The sequence below is a fragment of the Rhinatrema bivittatum genome, chromosome 1, assembly GCF_901001135.1.
Source record: "Rhinatrema bivittatum chromosome 1, aRhiBiv1.1, whole genome shotgun sequence".
NCBI classification, from domain to species: Eukaryota; Metazoa; Chordata; class Amphibia; order Gymnophiona; family Rhinatrematidae; genus Rhinatrema; species Rhinatrema bivittatum.
This window is the reverse complement of record NC_042615.1, coordinates 708175975-708197350: the sequence shown is the minus strand read 5'-3', so window position 1 is coordinate 708197350 and position 21376 is coordinate 708175975. Positions and strand designations below refer to the sequence as shown.

At 43.5% G+C, this 21376-nt stretch overlaps 1 protein-coding gene across 4 annotated transcripts in view; it reads left to right on the top strand.

Moving 5' to 3' along the window:
• CWC27 (CWC27 spliceosome associated cyclophilin) overlaps positions 1 to 21376 on the top strand; it is a 398702-nt gene that overhangs the window by 25428 nt on the left and 351898 nt on the right. For all 4 annotated transcript variants that reach the window (XM_029576322.1, XM_029576298.1, XM_029576314.1 and 1 more), the window contains exons 4-6: positions 4882 to 5025; positions 19258 to 19356; positions 20037 to 20137. In XM_029576322.1, coding sequence (XP_029432182.1) covers positions 4882 to 5025; positions 19258 to 19356; positions 20037 to 20137 — 344 coding nt within the window. The remainder of the gene's footprint in view (positions 1 to 4881; positions 5026 to 19257; positions 19357 to 20036; positions 20138 to 21376) is intronic.

The following is a 21376-nucleotide window of genomic DNA, read 5'->3' as shown; positions in this document are numbered from 1 at the left end:
CCGAAACCATCCCCACTAAACTCCTGCTAGCTATCCCCGAGGTGATCGCCAAACCACTTTCAAATATTCTTAACTGTTCCCTAGAGCACGGCATAGTCCCTAATGTTCTTAAACAAGCAGTAGTGAAACCGCTACTCAAAAAACCCAATCTTGACCCCGACACATTAGCTAATTACAGACCCGTCTCTAACCTACCCCTCCTAGCTAAAATTCTTGAAAAAATAGTCAACTCACGCCTCTCCGATCACCTGGAACATAACAATATTCTCCCATCTACACAACACGGTTTCAGGAAGCACTTAAGTACTGAAACCCTGCTGCTCTCCCTACACGATACCCTCATTAGAGGAACCGACTCAGGTTCCTCTTATCTGATTGCCATGCTTGACATCTCAGCGGCATTCGACACAGTCAATCACGATGTCCTCCTCAACATCCTCAGGAGTATCGGGATTACTGGCAATGCCCTCTCCTGGATACAATCGTATCTCCAGGATCGCCTTTTCACAGTATTAGTTGATAACAATGAATCTGACCCCATCAGTCTTCCCCAAGGTGTTCCCCAAAGTTCCTCCCTCTCCTCCACCCTCTTTAATATATACATGCTTCCCCTCACCACTCTCCTCACTAACCTTCACATCAAGCATTTCATTTATGCAGACGATGTGCAACTCATATTCCCATTCTCTGACTCTCTCCAGACTGCTCTTCTAAACTGGGAATCCTGTCTCTCCTCCATCAACAAACTCCTAAATGACATGCAACTAGCTCTAAATCCCAGCCAACTGAACTTTTAATCATATCTAATAGGCCACCGCTCCCAGACATCCCACCTGCATACTCTTCCACATCTTTCCCATCACACGTTCGCAACCTTGGTGTTCTTATTGATATCATCTTACTTTCAAACCCTTCATTAAATCTATCATCAAGGAATGCTATTTTAAGCTCCAAACCATAAAAAAACTCAGACCGCTGCTACACTTCTCTGATTTCTGCACTGTACTCCAGTCTATCATTTTATCTAAGGTAGACTACTGTAATGCACTCTTTCTTGGCATTCCCGCAACACATACCAAACCCTTACAACTATTACAAAATGCTGCCGCTAGGATACTATCAAATTAAAAAAAAAGAGACCACATCACCCCCACACTTATCGAACTTCATTGGCTCCCTATACACTCTCGAATTCTTTATAAAGCCCTTTCCATCATCCACAAAAGTCTGTTGAACTCTAACCTCAATTGGATCCACCCCCCACTCCTCCCCCGTACCTCGAATAGACCCACACGTACAGCCCTCCAAGGAACCCTACGTGCCCAACCTATCAAATCTTTCAAATTATCATCCACCATAAGCAGAGCTTTCTCTCTCGCCGGCCCCTCTATATGGAACTCCCTGCCTCCCGATATATGCCTGGAAACATACACACCCGCTTTAAAAAAAAAAACTGAAAACATGGCTCTTCCAGCAAGCTTACCCCATGTCACCCTCCATTACATAACTCCCCACTGCTTGACTAAGAATCGCCTATATGACTAAGAATCTATTTCTCAGAATTCGCCTTACGCCTATCGATTTTGTACATTGACTCTGCTATTTATGCTCATAGCTATGTATATAGTTTCGATCATACGTATATAGTGATTTGCTGTATCTTTTTATTGATTTTATGGACTGTGCCCTGCATAGTCAGTTCTATCCCCTATCCCTGTTTTAGCCTCTTTGTTCTCAGTTACATGTAAGGGCCCTGCCCAAAAGTTAACTTGTATTTCTCTGTTATATGTAAGGGCTCTGCCCAACTGTTCCTGTTTAATTGTAAACCGATGCGATGTGTGAACGGATATCGGTATAAAAGAGACGTTAAAGAAATAAATAAATAAATAACGCATGCTATCGCACAGTTTTAACACCGGAAATAACGTCAACTTTTTTCGTGGCATTAGGCTGTGTGATATGCCCGAAATGGCCATAATTCAATTTGCGATCAATTTTTGGAATTGCATTTTGGCCATTTCTGGTCTTGGGGAGGGAGAAGGGGAGAAAAAGTAGAGGGGAGAGGGAGAGAGCGCCTCTGGGGAGGGCCTCATTGTGTGCACCTATTTATATCTCTATAGGAGGGTCACCTAATAGGTTGAGGTGAGGTGTTGGTGGGGGTTTAGGGGCCAGTTTTGCATGTAGAGTGAGACGTACGAACAGCACAGTACACCTTGGTGAAGATTTGATATCATTTGGATGAAGAAAGTCTCAAAAAGATGAAATTGTGTACTATGTTATCTCATCCTAGCTTGATGGTACCTTGTTATTGAGTTCATCAAGCGAGAACATAGTAGAAATTTCGAGACTTTCCTCACGCTAAATGACGTCAAATCTTCACCATGGTATACTGTGCTGTTCGTATGTCTCACTCTACATGTGAAACTGGCTCCTAAACCCTAAACCACCATGATCTATTAGGTGGCCCTTCTATAGAGATATAAATACTTCCCTATTATGAGGGCCTTGTAGATATTCTCAGTTTCCCCCTCCCCCTCTCCTTTCTACAGAATGCAAAAAATAGGGATTATCTCACCTTGCGGTAACTAAAAAATGGCCATAAACATGCCCCTTTTCCTTATCGTGGGCGTTATCAATGCATTAGTAACACTTTTTGATAAATCTAGGGGTTAGATAGACCTGATTTAACACAGCCCATCATAGATTTACCCAAGGAAAGTCTTGTCTCACAAATCTCCTACATTTTTTTGAAGGTGGGAATAAAATGTAGACAAAGGTGAACCAGTAGATGTGGTGTATTTGGATTTCAAAAGGCGTTCGTATGAGAGGCTTCTAAGAAAACTAAAAAGTCATGGGATAGGAGGCTGTGTCCTTTTGTGGACTGCAAACTGGTTAAGACAGGAAACAGAGAGTAGGATTAAATGGTCTGTTTTCACAGTGAAAAAAGGTAAACAATGGTGTGCCTTGCTGTGGTTATACAGTATTAAGTTCTATCTTAGGAATCACCACCCAGGAAATAGATCTGGGCATCATAGTATATAAAAGATTGAAATGTCTGTTCTGTGTGCTGTGGCGAACAAAAAAGCAAACAGAATGTTAAGAATTATTAAGAAGGGAATGGCAAATAAAACAATGGCTGTCTTAATGCCTCTGTATCGCTCCATGGTGAGACTGCATCTTGAATACTATGTGCAATTCTGGTCGCCACAACTCAAAAAAGATATAGTTGCACTGGAAAAATGCATCAAAATGACTTCATTTAAGTGGTTTATGTATCATTTATTTATTTATTTTTTTAAAATATTTATTTATTGAAATTTTTAAATAATTCTACAAAGCAAAAATTACAGTTCTCCACATAAATTCCCTCTCTAGAATTTCAGAGTTATCCAGATAAATTTAAATGATGAAGAATGGAGAGGCATATTTAACACAAGTACATTGCAAGAAGAAAAAGGCAAAAAGAGCAACTTATTAAGGGAGTAGAGTCAGAATCGCAATATAAGACCTCCAAAAGATATTTCCTCAGTCATCGGTGGCTGCGCTCCAATTATTTTAGGAGAATTATGGATGCGAATGTTGAGATGTCTGGAATTATTCTCCAGATGTTCCAAGGGTCTGGAAAGAGTGAACCATTCCTTAATCAGGGAGCTATTCTGTCTTAATTTCTTGAATATCTTTTTCCAAACCAGAAATTTTGATCGCATGCTCTTAATTGACTCTCATGCTATAAAACCATAGGCTCCAAAGAAGCGAATAGGGTGTCAGTTTTCCTTTCACAGTTATTAATAGACTTCCAAACCACATAACCAAGTCTCATAGCGAGTCTACTGTAACTATCTCCGGGCCAATTCCTCAGACCGATGGCCGATGACCCTAGAAATTCCACTAACATCTTCCATTTCTTGCACACGTGTCTGTTGTTCCTTCGTTGGCCCTCCCGGAATTGCCTCACGCTGCAGCTCAGTGCTGCACTCAGTCGCCAAGATCGCCGCTGCCCCCGCCTGAGCCAGCAAGGCTGTGAGATTAGGCTACGAGATCAACTGTCGATGAGCCGAGGGGAAGGCAATGATCTGTAGGAAAACTCCTCCCCAGGCGGGGACAGTGCTTCCTCACCGGAAATTGCATTAGGGACTTCTTCCCTCATTAGAAGCAGGTAACCAATTAAAGCTGCTGGAAAGGCAATCTGCTGCTGTACTGGGAAAAAATCGGGGTCTGGAGGGAAGACCCTGACTTTTCCTTTGGTTTAAGAGGCATAGTCAAGGTAATTTAACAAAAAAGAAACAAAAGCAGAGCAGCAACACACCATCTTGCTTTCCCCCTAATCCATTTATTTAACATTTGAAAGTATATCTCAAACTTGAAATTGTGCACTTGTTAGTAATGTCCAAGAGGCTAAATGTAAATGGGAAAGGTGCTCTGAAACTATTTCAATTAGAAGGTGTTTGCATTCTTCTAATTTAAATAATAATTATCCATGAAGATTTTCTTTTTCATTCACTCAAAGATTATTTGCTAATGGTAAATAAAGGGTCAAGTTATTAGATAAGATTCTTATTAGAATGCTTTAATGATTTTTGCGCTCTGATATTCCCCATTGACGTCACAGAAGAAAAAATCTAATGGATTGAGATATTTCTAAAACCTCTCATTTAATTTCAACAGCTGCTTCAGAGCACTAAGTGATTGCTATCAGTTTTAACGGAAGAGCATCTTGCAGCTGCTGTTGCAATTTGACATTTCTTTGTTTCTTTGTTTATATAATATTTTTTCTTCACAGGAATTTTTATTTGCATGTTGGCAGTAACTAAATAAAACAAAAGATAATGGATCTTTATATCAGTTGTGTACTACATCTCTCTCCTTGTTTTTTTTTTGTAGGATGAATTTCACTCGCGATTACAGTTTAAAAGGAGAGGATTGGTTGCCATGGCGAATGCTGGACCTCATGATAACGGCAGCCAGTTTTTCTTTACTTTGGGTCCTGCAGATGAACTCAATAACAAACATACCATCTTTGGAAAGGTCAGATGATTCAGAAAAATCTTTACAAAGTATCAGTAACATCATCTATTTTTAAAAAGGGTTCAAGGGGTGATCCAGGAAATTAGACCAAGGAGTTGGACGTCTGTGCCAGGCAAAATGGTAGAAACTTTCATAAAGAACAAAACTGCTGATATGTGCACAAGTGCTGGGCCCTGAAAAAGGGGCGGGGTCTGGGCAGGATGGAGGCAGGATGGAGGCCGGCCGGGACAGCGGCCATTAGCTGCTATTCTGGGGAAACACACGCCGGCAGCCAGCCAGAGTGCACAAGTTGCTTCTGCTCCGATGGAGCAGTAAGAAAAAAAATTCTTATAGTAAGGTAGGGGGTAGGTGTCAGGGTGGAGAGGGGAAAGGGAAGGAAGGTTAGGCAGAGGGGTAGGGAAGTTCCTTCCCAGTTCACTCCTTAATTGGAGCGGTCTGGGAGGGAACTGGGAGAGGCCCAATTGCATCATCACGCGTAATATTAGAAAATTCACCCCCTGCGTCGCCGCCAGCACATGCGTGTGCGGCCTCGGATTTTATAATATGTGTGCATCTGTGCGCGCATGTTATAAAATCGGTGTGTACATGTGCGCGTGCCGAGAACCTCACGCACGTGCACGCGCGCTTCTTTTAAAATCTACCCCATAATGTATTTGGATTTTCAGAAAGCATTTGACAAAGTCCCTCATGAGGGACTTCTTAGGAAATTAAATAGTCATGGGATAGGTGACAGTGTCCTAATGTGGCTTGCCAGCTGGTTAAAAGATAGAAAACAGAGAGTAGGGCTGAAATGGTAAATTTTCCCAATGGATAAAGGTGAATAGTGGAGAGCCCCAGGGATCTGTTTTGGGACTACTGCTTTTTAATATATTTATAAACGACCTTGAAATTTGAACAAGCGAGGTAATCAAATTTTCAGATGACACAAAATTATTCAAAGCTGCTAAATCACAAGAGGATTTTGAGACATTGCAAGAGGACATTGTAAAACTGGGAGATTGGGCATGCAAATGGCAAATGAAATTTAATGTGGGCAAGTGCAAAGTGATGCACCTAGGGAAGAGTAACCCAAATTATAGTTACACAATGTAAGGTTCGACATTAGGAGTCACCAGTCAGGAAAAGGATCTAGGTGTCATCATTGAAAATACATTGAAAAGTTCTGCTCAGTGTACAGCAGCAGCCAAAATAGCAAACGGAATACTAGGGATTATTAGGAAAATAATGGAGAATAAAACAGAGAATATCATAATGCCTTTGTATTGCTCCATGGTGAGACCTCATTTTGAGTATTGTGTGCAGTTCTGGTCACTACATCTTAAAAAGAATATTGCGGAATTAGAAAAGGTACAGAGAAGGGTGACCAAGATGATACAGGGGATGGACAAATTCTGCTATGAAAAAAAGGCTAAAGAGGTTAGGACTTTTCAGCTTGGAGAAGAGATGGCTGAGGGGGGGATATGATAGAGGTCTATAAAATAATGAGTGGAATGGAATGCTTAAACATTAATACATTTTTTACTCTTTCGAAAAGTATAAAGATAAGGGGACACACGATGAAGTTACGAGGTAATACATTGAAAACTAATAAGAAAACATATGTTTACTCGATGCATAGTTAAGCTCTGGAAATCGTTGCCAGAGGATATGGTGAAAGTTATTAGTACAGCTGCGTTTAAAAAAAAGGTTTGGACAAGTTCCTGGAGGAAAAGTCCATTAACCACTATTAAGGTAGAGCTGCAGAAATCCACTACTTATTCATAGGATAAGCAGCTTGGAATCTGACTATCCCTTGGGATCCTGTCAGGTACTTGTGACATGGCTTAGCCACTGTTGGAAAAAGGATACTGGGCATGATGGACCCTTGGTCTGACCCAGTATGGCAAGTCTTATGTACTTGTGACCTGGAGGAAGGCAATTCTCTATGGATGTAAATTGCAATTTTTCACGTTACTGCTTTGTAGTACTCTACTCTTGCTTCCTTGCTTTCTTTCTTATGCCTGGCAGTTACAGTCAGGAAAAATTAACATTGAACTGCATATTTTATTTTCATATGTTTATAACTGTTCTGCTGGTTTTCTAATTGGCACCATGAAGTGTAGTTAGTTTTATTTGCAGTTGAAATAAATTGGCAAATCTGTTGTATTCTGTATAAGACTCAGTAATGAATGAAGATTATTGTAAAGTACATGTAAAACCACTTTTGACTGAAACAAGAAGTGTACTCAAGCAAGAATCAGTGAAATATTATTTCTTCTATTTTGTCATAATTATTGTGTTTATGTATGTTCATTATAATTAATTTTTAAAAGCAAAACACATTCCAAGGGGTCAGTTACATTTGAAGGAGGGGGCCTGTGTGGTTTGCAGATGTATGGGCAGCATTGTCTTAAAATAACTATCAGTTTTCCACAACCTATAGAATTCATAACCTATAAAAAAAACAAAACAAAAAAAACACCACCCAAAAACCATCCAGTTTACCCCGTTCAAGATTTGGTGGACAGTAACCTGGTAATTTGCCTTAAAAGGAGTATATTGTGAAACCATGTGTGGAGAATACTGGAGGTATATCTGTAGTTATGAAGAGATTTCCACATATCCCAAAACTGATGCTTTACCCTAGTTAAAAGTAGGCTTACTGAAGAATTAGAACTTTCTACAATTTATACTGTCTTTTTGAAAAACCTTAAAATGTAAGACAGTATTTAGGGGTTAATGTTGTCTGGTTAAATTCGGGACTTAGCTGGACAAATCATGGGTTTTAAATTTCCTCTTGTTCTGGGGATCTCTGATTTATCAGGATAACCATTTTAAAAGTTATCTGGATAAGTTGGCAGCATTTCAGTGAATAGATAAGTAGGCAGATAAGTTATCCGGCTAATTCTTGTGTTCCCTGTACGTACCAGAATCAGTCCAGACAGTGGGTTTTGTCCCCCGTCCAGCAGATGGAGTCAGAACAAAGTTTCAGAGGGTGCTGCCTCATAAGCCAGTGCACCCTCCGTGAAGTCTCAGTATCTTTCTGACTCCAGCAGATAGGAGTAGGGAAGCCTTGGCTTCCCCTGGGATTGAAGAGATTTATTCTTTCTCCCTTTCTGTTCTGTTTTCTTCTGTTGATGGATCAAGTTTATTAACCAAAAAAAAAAAAAAAAAGGATTAGTATCACATAGAGCAGACACTTCCTTTCTCCGAACTTGCAAACAGTTCTGTTTCTTTGGGGCTAGCCTGTTTCTTCCTCCTCTCTGCACAGGCCTGATTCTGTGGGGTAAGTCGGTGTGTATTACTTTCCTTTTCTAGGTTCCTTAGAACCGGCTCTATCCGGGGGTGACAGCTGAAGGCTTCAGCACCTCCCCCCCCCCCCCCCCCCCCGCCGCGATCCGACCCGCAGCCCCGAGACGCGCATTCCTCGGGGCTGCCGGCTACAGAGAGCACGTTGCTCAGCATAGGGTCGGAGTTACAGCGGACGCGTTTACCCGCTGCCCGCGGCACAGGTTTCCTCGCGGCACCCCCCTCCCTCCCCCCCGGCTCTCATGCCGAGAGCGCACCGTTGTTCTGCATGCGGAGAGCCAGGGTCGCGGCTCTCACGCAAGGGGGTGTGTATGAGGTGCCTCCCTGGTGGGGAGGGCACCTCACAGCTGATGGGACGGCCTCCATCGCGCGATCAAGCGCACCTGCATGTTTCTGGGTCGGCCCCGATCCCGTCTATGGCGGGAACGGTGGCCATTTTGAATTCAGAGCCAGCAATGCCATCATCTGAGGGGGAAGAGTTAGATGAATTTTCTCACAGACAGCCACCGATCCTAACTCCGGTTTAGCCTTTGGGCCCCGGTTTTCAGCCTGGGGCTCCCCCTGCACTGCCCCCCCGGGCCCTTCTCCTTTTACCATCAAATTTGTAATCCTCATGCACAATGCTTATATGGCACGAATGGGCCAGATCCCAGACCCCAGACCCTGCGACAGGACCACCACCCTCCAAGGTCCCCAGGGCAGCGGATACCCCTGGGGGTGGGACTTCAGGGGCATCACAAGGGGCCTCCCGGGTACGGCTCGCACTGCCCCCGGTAGAGGGAGTTTTCTCAGCTCTGGATCCCAGTCCCGTCGATCCACTGCTTGGGCTGGATGACCCGCTGCTTGCGGATCAGCTGGAAGGCGGATTTTTCAGCGGGAAGAGCTGGATGCTTTCATTCCGCACATTCTACAAGAGTTAGACATTGAGGCTCCCCAGGATCCACCGGGACCCTCCACCTCGAAAGAAGGGGGACCCAGTACTAGTGGGCCTTCGTCCCCTGGCAAGAGCCTTCCTTACCCATCCTACCTTCATGCAACTGTTGGCTAGGGAATGGGACGCTCCCGAATCATCACTGAAAGTCAGCAGGGCGATGGAGAAGCTCTACCCTCTTCCCGAGGACTTCTTGGATCTTCTCAAGGTCCCGAAGGTAGACTCTGCAGTATCGGCGATCACAAAACGTACGACTATTCCGGTCACGGGAGGCACGGCCCTGCGGGATCTTCAGGACCGGAAGCCGGAGGTATATCTCAAAAGGGTGTTTGAATTCCGCCCTCAGGGGCTGAGCGGCCATCTGTAGTTTCCTCGCTTAACATGTGGGTCTTCGCTGGGTACAGCAACTTTTGACCTGTCAGGCTTTACCACCGGAGGAAGCCACTCAGACCGCCTGGAGGTGGTCATCGCCTATGGAGCGGATGCCTTGTACGACTGGCTGCGAGTACTGGCTAGATCGATGGTGTTGGTGGTTTCGGCACGACACCTCCTGTGGTTACGCAACTGGTCGGTGGACTCATCATCCAAGGCACGGCTAGGATCTCTTCCGTTTAAAGGGAAGTTCCTCTTCGGGGAGGATTTGGATCAGATCATCAAGCTTCTCGGTGAGAATGCGGTACACCATCTACCTGAGGACCGACCCAGATCTTCCAGGTCCTTTAATCCTTCCAGAAGCCGGTTTCGGACACAGCGCCGCCTCTGCACCACCAGACAGATGACACCCAGGACGCCTTCCTCCAGGTCTCAGTCGTGGACTCGGTCCTATTGAGGCCGCAGACCAACCAGGGACGGGGTGGCCCAAGGGGCTCCCACCAAGTTCTCTCAATGATTCCAGAATGATCCACTCCTCGCCCCCCCCCCCCCCCCCCCAGGATCGTGGGGCTCATCTCGCTCTTCTACGAGGAGTGGGTCCACATCACTTCGGATCAGTGGATTTTAGACATCCTAAGGCGAGGTTACGCATTGGAATTTGTAAGACCCCTGAGAGACAGTTCCTCTTTTCTCCCTGTGGAACATCTCACAAGCAGCTTGTGGTTCACCAGACTCTCGACAGGCTCCTAGCCCTCGGGGCTATCATTCCAGTACCCCCCCCCCCCCCCCCCGAGAAAGTGGGTTCCGGACACTATTCAATCTATTTTGTGGTTCCCAAAAAGGAGGGTTCCTTCCGACCTCTTGGCCGGTCTAGATATCATACATTATATATATGCAGACGACATCCAGCTAATTTTACCAGTAGATGAAACAATTGAAAAAACGTTGAACCTAGCAATGTTGTACCTAGATATAATTAAACAACTGCTGTGCCAAATGGAACTAGTAATTAATATTGAAAAAACAGAATTCATACACCTTGAACGAAAAACAACTGAATTAATCCAGAACCCCATCAAAATTAGAAACGATCAGATAGTCGAACTAACCGAAAAAACTCAAAACCTAGGAGTAATAATTGACAATGAAATCAACCTCAAACAACACATATCATTGAAAGTCAGAGAGGGGTACGTGAAACTAATGGTCCTTAGAAGGCTAAAACCACTACTAACCCAAGCGCACTTTCGAACTGTTCTCCAAGCACTTATTTTCGCTAGCACAGACTATTGTAACACACTCTTCCTTGGATTACCACATTCAACACTAAGACCACTCCAAATCTTACAGAACTCTGCAGCCAGAATTCTAACTGGAAAAAGCAGAAGGGACCACATCACTCAAACTCTTGCCGAATTACACTGGCTGCCAATCGAACAAAGAGTACAATTTAAAACACTTTGCACAATACACAAGCTAATCAATGAAGAAAGTACTGATTGGTTAATCACTGCATTAAGACTACATATTCCCCAAAGAAATCTCAGATCAGCAAATAAAGCCTTACTGACCATACCCTCTGTAAAGACAGCTAAACTGACACAAGTAAGGGAAAGAGCACTATCATTAGCCGGCCCTATATTATGGAACTCAGTGCCACCCGAAATAAGATTAATGAGAGATCAAAAACTCTTCAAAAAAAAGCTTAAAAACATGGCTTTTCAAAAAAGCTTTTCAAAGTGAGAATGGGGAATAGGTAGTACTAAGAAACAAGAAAAGAACTTATACACACAGGCAAAAGTCACCAGAGAACATATGTGCGTTCTTTATTTTTATCACACTTAAGTATTAAGTTAAAGAGTTACAGTATATCGCATATATGGAGAGCCCATAAAGGGAATTTCAATACACATTACATTTAGCTTATAATATTTTGAATCCTGTATCTGAACAACTTCGGCACCCTCTGGTTAAAGTACAATCTATTTCAAATTTATTCATGTGCCTATTTGTAAACCGTTGTGATGGTATATCACTAAACAACGGTATAGAAAAGTTTTTAAATAAATAAATCTCAAGATGGTCAACAAGCCCCTCAAGGTCCTCCACTTCCGGATGGAGACCCTACGGTCCATGATAGCGGCAGTCCACAGGGGGGAATTTCTTGCCTCGCTGGACATGATGGAGGCTTACCTTCACATTCCCATCCTCAAAGCGCATCAGCGTTTCCTCCGCTTCAAGATCCTGGGTCAACATTTTCAATTCCAAGCCCTCCCGTTCGGTCTCGCGACCGCACCCCGAACATTTTCAAAGGTAATGGTGGTGGTGGCGGCAGCCCTCAGACGAGAAGGCATTTTGGTTCACCCATATCTCGACGATTGGCTCATCTGTGCCAAGACACTGGCACAGGGGCATGCAGCAGTCACTCAGGTGGTGCAACTTCTACAATCCCTCGGTTGGGTCCTCAACTTCTCCAAGAGCAGTCTTCTTCCGTCACAGTCCTTGGATTTCCTGGGGGTGTGCTTCGACACTGCCAAAGGCGAGGTCTCCCTTCGTCTGGATCGGGCGCAGTCACTTCGGGAGCATCGCTTCTCTACTCTCCCCGCGCCCACAGCCTGGGATTACCTGCAGCTGCTGGGATCCATGGCATCCACTATCGATCTCGTACCTTGGGCCTTTGCACACCTGCGCCCCTTACAAAGGGCACTACTCTCTCGCTGGAAACCGGTGTCACAGGACTACCAGCTCGTCTTCCCACTCCCCCAGTTCGCCAGGACAGCTTCCTATGGTGGCTAGACCCGCTCCATCTGGCGTAGGACATGGCCCTTGAAGTGCCGTGGTCACCACGGATGCCAGCCTAACCGGCTGGGGGGCAGTCTGCCAGACTAGATCTGCACAGGGTCTGTGGACAAAGTCTCAAGCCTCATGGCCCATCAATCGCCTGGAAACGAGGGCAATACGTCTGGCACTGGAACAATTTCTTCCTCTCTTTCAGAATCGGGCGGTCAGGATCCTATCAGACAATGCAACCACAGTAGCGTATAAAAACTGCCAGGGGGGCACAAGGAGTCGACACGTCTCCCTGGAGACGGACCTTCTGATGTCTTGGGTGGAGATCCATCTCTCACCTTGCAGCCTCCCACATTGCGGGCGTGGACAATATCCAGGCGGACTTTCTGAGTCGACAACGTTTGGATCCCGGGGATTGGGAACTCTCCGGGGAGGCGATGAGGCTACTCATCCATCACTGGGGGACCCCTCACCTAGATCTTATGGCCACCTCTCGCAACACCAAAGAGCCACGATTCTTCAGTCGCAGAAGGGACCTCGGCGCAGAAGGTGTGGATGCGCTGGTCCTCCCTTGGCCTCGTCATCTCCTTCTCTACATGTTCCCACCGTGACCACTAGTGGGCAAGGTTCTCTGAAGAATAGAGATACACCAGGGACCAGTGGTTCTGGTAGCGCCGGAATAGCCACGCCGGCCTTGATTTGCGGACCTGATCACCTGGTGGTGGACGGACCGCTACGCCTGGAACGTTTGCCGCGTCTACTGCATCAAGGCCCAGTATTTTTCGACCAGGTAGAACGCTTCTGTCTTGTGGCATGGCTTTTGAAAGGAGGCGGCTCCTACTCCGGGGGTATCCGGAAGCTGTAGTCACAACCCTCCTAAAGGCTAGGAAAACATCAACCTCCATCGCTTATGTGCGAGTCTGGAAAGTCTTCGAGTCCTGGTGCATCTCTCATTCTACATGTCCGAGGTCGGCCTCCGTGCCTCAGATCCTTGATTTTCTTCAGGATGGTTTGGACAGCTCCTACAACTCCTTGTGTGTCCAAGTCGCGGCCCTGGGGTCCTTGGTTCATTTGCAGGAACACCTGCCTCTGCCCTCTCACCGTGACATAGTTTGTTTTCTTCGAGGAGTAAAGCACTTGAAGCCTCCGATCCAGACTTCTTGTACCTCCTGGAGCCTCAATTTAGTCCTCCGCGCCCAGGCCGGACCTCCCTTCGAACCCCTGTATTCCTCCACCCTTGAGGACCTCACACTCAAAATGGTCTTTTTGGTGGCCATCTGTTCTGCCCGTCGGGTCTCCGAACTACAAGCGTTATCATGTGTCCTTGCGCACAGTGCCTTCATTTCTGCCCAAGGTGGTTTCGGCTTTTCACTTGAATCAGACGGTAGAATTACCCTCCTTTTCTACGGATGACTCACCGGATCTTCGAAGACTTGATGTTAAGTGCATATTGATTCGATACCTCGAGGTCACCACTGACTTTCGTCTTTCAGATCATCTCTTTGTCCTCTGGTTGGGACCAAAGAAAGGATCCAAGGAACAAAGACAACCATCGCTCGTTGGCTCAAGGAGGCGATTGTAGCGGCATACATAGGGGCGGGTAGACAGCCCTCTCTGGGGGTCAAAGCCCATTCTCTTCGTTCTCAGGCGGCGTCCTGGGCGGAAAGCCAGTCTGTCTCCGCCCAGGAGATCTGTCGTGCAGCGACTTGGAAGTCTCTGCATACATTCGCAAGGCACTACCACTTACAGCTCCAGTCGCCAACTTCCGGCTACTTTGGCGACAGGGTCATTTGAGCAGGGCTTTTAGGGGCCCACCCTCGGTAGGGAAGCTTTGGTACATCCCACCGTCTGGACTGATCCTGGTACGTACAGGGAAAAGAAAATTATTCCTTACCTGCTAATTTTCATTCCTGTAGTACCATGGATCAGTTCTGACGCCCTCCCTCAGAAATTTGGAGTTTGGGGTTTACTGCTCGACTTCCCTCCTGACTTAGCTAATCTGTTTCATCTATTCAGCTGTTAGCCTCTATGTTAAGGGGCTGTGTTTCAGAGTTCTTTTTGCAAGTTTCATTTTTTGACACCAGTTTTGCGTGTCTGTTCCAGATAGATTTTCAGTGGGTATATATAGCTTGATCCATCATTTTTTCTCTATGGCTTTGATATTCTCTATACTGAGATTTCACTGAGGGTGCACTGGCTTATGAGGTAGCACCCTCCGAAGCTTTGTTCTGACTCCATCTGCTGGACGGGGGACATAACCCACCATCTGGACTGATCCATGGTACTACAGGAACGAAAATTAGCAGGTAAGGAATAATTTTCTTATGCTGGAGAGCACAGCTAGTTAGGACTTTATCTGGTTATGTTCAGCAGAGAGCCTAATTGGTTATACTCTACTGAATACCCATGACAATTTATGTGGCTGTTTTTGAACTGGATTAATTGTCCTCTGTTCAATATTGTTTTCTTAATGACCAGGATAATTAAAAATAAATTTTATTTTCTTGCCCATAAGTATATTGTCCAAGTATTATTTTTCCTGTTCCAGGAGAGCAAAATTACACTCAGTGATTAGGTGATCACATGGAAAAGGCTTTTAACCCAGCAATATATTAACAAAAAATAAAAAAGGCACATTGGAGTGGTGCAGTCATTATATAGAGAAACCATAGAAGTAGAAAAATGTTCCAGTATGTTAAAAACATTTAAGCAAATATATATCATAGAAATAATCAATTAAAAAATATATATATATATATATATATATTTAATAGCAAGGATTTCAGCTAGACTACCTTATGTTTTTAATGTTACATAGAAACATGACTGTAGAAAAAGACCATATGTCCATCCAGTTGGACCATCTGCCCAATTAATTTAGCATTACAATTCTCTTCACTTCCTTAGAGATTCCCTGTATTTATCCCATGCTTTCCTGAATTCTGCTACTGTTTTTGACTCTTCCACTTCTTCTAGGAGGCTTCCACCACCCTCTCCCTAAAGAAATATTTCTGAGTCCTACCCCCTTTTGACCTTATCGCATGACCTCTCGTTCTAGAGCCTCCTTTCTGTTGAAAAAGGCCTACCTCCTGTGCATGGAAACCTTTGAGATATTTGAATGTCTCTATCAGATCTCCCCTATCTTGCCTTTCCTCCAGGGTGTTCATGTTTAGATCTTTAAGTCTATCCTCATATGCAATAGCACAAAGAACACTGACCATTTTAGTAGCCTCCCTTTGGACCGACCCATCATGTTTATATCCTTTAGAAGGTGCGGTCTCCAGAATTGTACAAAGTATTCCAAGTGAGGTCTCGCCAGGGACCTATACATGTTCTTCAGGAAAAACCAATGGTATATGGCCTTTTCTATGCTTTACCTTCTGTTATTAAGTATCTGTTTTTAGTATGAGATTTGCCCCAGTAATATAAATGATCAAAGTTAATTGAAAGGCAGTGTGCTGTGACACCACCGCTGATGCTTGGTGTGTATTTCAAAAGCCATCTAATTCCTAACAAATGGTAATATGCCTAATATGGTTTTAATGTAAAATTGTACTACATTCAATATATTTTAACCCATAATTCTGGCTTAAATTCCATTAAGATAAAGGACCAGTACAAAAACAGCTTAAGACATCTGGTTTCTCTCCCTTGTAAATGCTTAGGGGCAGATTTTAAGAGCCCTGCTCGCCTAAATCTGCCCAAATCCGGGCGGATTTAGGCGAGCAGGGCCCTGCGCGCCGGTGAGCCTATTTTACATAGGCCTACCGGCGCGCGCAGAGCCCCGTGACTCGCGTAAGTCCCGGGGTTTTCTGAGGGGGGCGTGTCGGGGCGGGCCCGAACCGCGCGGCGTTTTCGGGGCGTGTCGGGAGCGTTCCGGGGGCGGGCCCGGGGGCGTGGCTACGGCCCGGGGCGGTCCGGGGGCGTGGCCGCACCCTCCGGACCCGCCCCCAGGTCGCGTCCCGGCGCGCTGGGATTTACGTCTCCCTCCGGGAGGCGTAAATCCCCCGACAAAGGTAAGGGGGGGGTTAGACAGGGCCGGGTGGGTGGGTTAGGTAGGGGAAGGGAGGGGAAGGTGAGGGGAGGGCAAAAGAAAGTTCCCTCCGAGGCCGCTCCGATTTCGGAGCGGCCTCGGAGGGAACGGGGGTAGGCTGCGCGGCTCGGCGCGCGCCGGCTATACGGAATTGATAGCCTTGCACGCGCCGATCCAGGATTTTAGCGGCTACGCGCGTATCTACTAAAATCCCGCGTACTTTTGCTGGCGCCTGATGCGCCAGCAAAAGTACGCCAAATCACGCGGTTTGAAAATCTACCCCTTAGTGATGCATAATCATAGTTCCTATACAATTTTAACTTTTATAAATTTTGATTTACATCTAAAATTAAAATGAGTACTACCCTTTTTTCCATGTCCAAAATACAGCCTGACATGAAATCACATTTCACGATACAAATTGTCTGCTTCACGGGCTCATTTTTCTCAAAAGCAGCCACTTATACTTGTAAAGGCCTGGATCCATCTTATCCAGCAAACTATGAACACAAGCTCCAATCACTTTATGCCTTCCCTTCATGATTGAACTTCTCTCTTCATCCAATGACATGCCTTGAAATTTTATAAAATATTAGCAAATATGAACCATTTCTGTAAGAATATCATTTAAAATAAAATGTTCCATTCTATCTCAGCATTTAATCCAAAGTGATATATAGATTACAGTTGGAAAATTTACTCTTGTTCAGAATGATGTAACAATTTCAATCTCTCCCCCACCTTGCCACCTGCAAACAAACATTAATTTGCCTTTAGAGACTACAAGAAAGGAGTGGACTGGTGAGAAAAATACTCCAATTAGAGCAAAAAAGGTGAATATATTTCATCGTCAGCCATTTACCTAAGCACTTAAAAGGTTCAGACTAGGAAAAATGTCTGCGATATTTGGTGAAGGTATTGTTAAGCTCTGAAAAGAAAGGAACTAGGAAAAAGTGAAAACCACACGTGTTACCATATGGACATTACATCTATACATTGGAAGAACTACTGAAAAATGTGTATTCACATCTGCAAAGTTTAAAGCTGTAGTATACATGACAGTAAAGTCCTCAAAAGATTAAGGAAATATCAAAAAAGATCTGCGGTCAAATATGTTACATAAAATTCCCACCTAAGCTAATTAGAAAAATCTCACACCATTTAAAAAGTTGCAAGCATACTGTTGGCTCTGTTTAATGATAAAATAGAAAGTTTTCAAAATGTTTAAAAAAAAAAAAAATTGTCTGAAAGCAAGAGTTATCAAAGTTTCATACATCTTTTATATTTTGTAATTGATTTTTCATACATGAGTAACTTTGATTGTATGTTAATGAGCATATACAGATGAATTTTCAAAGGAGTAACCTGTATAAATGTAATATACTATTGTAGCAATTTTCAAAAGCCATTTACACGTAAAATGCACTTGGGTAAATCTTATGGAGAATTTAATGGCATACATTGTAACAATTTTCAAAAGCCCACTTAGAATGGGTAAAGTGCATTTACATGTGTAAAACCCAATTTTAAGCATGTAAATGCTTTTTATAATCAGGTCCTTAGGGGTACATTTTAATAAACAGCGCGCATACTTTTGTTCGCGCAACCGGCGCAAACAAAAGTACGCCGGATTTGAAAAGATGCGCGCACAGCTGTGCGTATCTTTTAAAATCTGGGGTTGGTGCGTGCAAGGCTGCGCAAAATCGGCAGCCTGTGCGTGCCGAGCCGCGCAGCCTGCCTCCGTTCCCTCCTAGGCCGCTCCAAAATCGGAGCGGCCTCGGAGGGAACTTTTTTTTTTTTTTGTCTCACCCCCCCCCCCCCCCCCCGGGCCTACCTAAATCCCCCCCTACCTTGTTCGACGGAGTTACGCCTGCCGCTGGCCAGGCCCCGACACAGGCCGCTGTGTTGGGGCACTCGGCCACGCCCCCAGACCGCAGACACACACCCCTGACACGCCCTCCGGACTGCCCATTTTAGCAAGCCCCAGGACTTACGCGCGTCCCAGGGCTTTGTGCGCGCAGGCAGCCTATGCAAAATAGGCGCGCTGGCGCGCAGGGCTTTTAAAATCTACCCCTTAGTGCGTAGAATCTTGCTGTAACAAATTTGGCAGAAAATTCTGTTTTCCTTGTAATATTTAAGACCTTAATTAGGGACTAATTTTTATTGGGAAAGCATTTTCTGTGCTGTAAACAGTTCATGGCGAATGCTTCCACTGATACATTTTTCAGCCACTGTAATTTCAATAACATTTCACTCAAATGATAGACATACAAAAAAATGTATACCTGAAAATTGTTGTGGCACATGATTATGTATTCTCAAAGTGAATACAAATTTTTTAGTAGTTTTTCTGATGTACAAATGTAACATCTATTTAGTAGCATATATGATTTTCACTTTTTGCTAGTTTTTCTTTTCAGAGCTTACCAATATCTTCAATACAGGGGAGGAATTATCCCATCTAACTAGCTGAAAATTTAATTTAAAAAAAATCTGTTTGAATAATAATAAATCATCTGGGAGACATAATATATGTGGCAATATATTCCACCATATGGCAGCAATACTAGAAAAAGCCCAATTCTGGGCTACTATTGACTTAATTACCTTTTTTTTTTTTTTTTTTTGTTACATGTATTAAGGCTGCCTTTGTATTAAGGGCAACGTGTTAGGTACAGTTGCTATCCTACAGAAGTATTCTTTCATATTTCATGTTTTATTTAGCATAATTGATTGTACTTATATTAAAATTTATTTACAAAAGTTTTTTTTATAGGTTATGCAGTAATACTGCTAAAACATTTTATTAATATGGCAGGTCACTGGGGATACAGTATATAATATGTTACGGCTGACAGAAGTGGAAGTAGATGCAGATGAAAGAGCTGTTAATCCACACAAAATAAAATGTTGTGAGGTAAGTTTTTTTTTAGAAATTTTTTTTTAACTCTGAAATAAGGTCATTTAAAAATGATGCATTTTTTATTTTGTGTATTTAGATAAATTTAATTTCTAAAACTAAATATATTTAGTTTTAGTGTACTTAGTACCCAAGAAATTAATGAAGCACAGTAAAAGCCCCATTATCCATCACTTAACTATCTAGCATGCTCAGGTAATTGGCATTTCACCAAGGATTGGATGAGGAGGAGAATGGCAGGAGAAGGAAGGTTTGGTTTAGGGAGCAGAGTAGCTTTTCTGTGCTATGTCCTCTCTTGCTTCAACTCCCCCTGTCTCTCCCCTTCCCCCTGGTCCCTGCATGGAATGGGGGTGAAAGAGGAGGTGAGGGGACATGACAGGAGAAGAGTGTAGGATTAGGGAGCAGAATAACTTTTCTCTGCTGTGCTCTGTCCATTCTAGCATGACCACCCCCCTCAATATTCCCTTCAAGCTGTTGCATATTTGATTAATCGGCACTACCTACTCTCCATGCATATTGGATAATGGGCCTTTTACTATAACTTCTATTATATTTGTGTTCGTAATATCACCGTAAATGTATTGTTATAGGTTTTACTTTAATATGCTGCTTTATTCACTAGGGATTCCCCCTACTATGCTTTATTGTACAAAAAAATCTAATTTTATTCTTTATAGGTTTTGTTTAATCCTTTTGATGACATCATCCCAAGAGTGATAAAAAAGCTGAAGGAGAAGAAAGAGGAAGATGTAAAAAAAACAAAATCCAAAGGCACCAAGTAATTATTGAAGTAATTTTTATTTTGTGGTGATTGGTAACAGTATTAGTTTTTTTTTAATTTAATTTTTATTGAATTTTATCCAATATCCAAAAGGAAAGAAAAATATTACAGGTTGATACAAGATAATATAGCCGTATAAAATTACATGATTTATATAAATTATCCTGTCTAAAGAAAATCTTAAAGATACTCAAACCATTTTTCAATTATATTAGTCCTCAATAGTAGAGAGAGAGAGAGAGAGAGAATAGAAAATTATTTATTTATAAAATAAAAAAACACAAAAGAAAAAGGGAGGGACAAAATAGTCTTAAAGCCATTAAATCCACCCCCTAATCTCTACTGCTATCTCCAGATTTATCTGAGATAAATATTTCCAAATGCAAAGGCTCATAAAACACAAATGCATTATTCTGCAATGAAACCTTGATTACTTTTGCCTCATGAGTCTCTTGTTTTTGAATTTTCCCCCATTAAGCCATATTATCTATAAACTCAGTAATTCTGTTCTGGTAATGACAAATGGAGAGTGAGACAGTGTCACTGACTTTATGGTAAGAAAAGACTTGGGATCTAGTTATCGCCATGTATTAGACCTTAACTGAACAATACTATTCACTACGAATACCAAAAAGCCCAAAAGCCCATCAAAATAATACACGATAAACAAAACAAACAAATGGGGAACCTACAAAATTCATACACAGTACTGATATCATACTGTGTGCAAGGCAAATGCACAATGCTTTAATCAAGAACCAGACTTTACTCTGGAAAGAGAATTTTTTTTTGTTTTTTCTTTTATTTTGCAATTAAAAACTCAGTAGCTGCTCTAATGTCCTTTCAAACTGATCTAGAAAGTTGCAAATTGTGCCTCCCCAGAAGTCAACTCATGGTAACCCCATGAACGGAAACTTTTCGGGTCGTACTAATATTTATGCCGGGGCTCCCGCGGCCCCGGCCCCTAATATTTATGCCGGGGCTCCCGCGACCCCTAATATTTATGCCGGGGCTCCCGCGGCCCATTCGGGGCTAGAGCCCGCTCTCTCACAGGGGAGCCATGCAGAAAAACAGTCAAGCGCATCCTACTTTAATTGCGCAGAGAAGATCTGAAAAACAACTTTAAATTAAAAGAAAAGCCAAGAGAAGAGACCCACGCGGTGAGTCTACCACGCCCCCGGAAGGGCATTAGACCAATCAGACTGCAGCCGGAGACCTTTAAAAAGTACATTTACC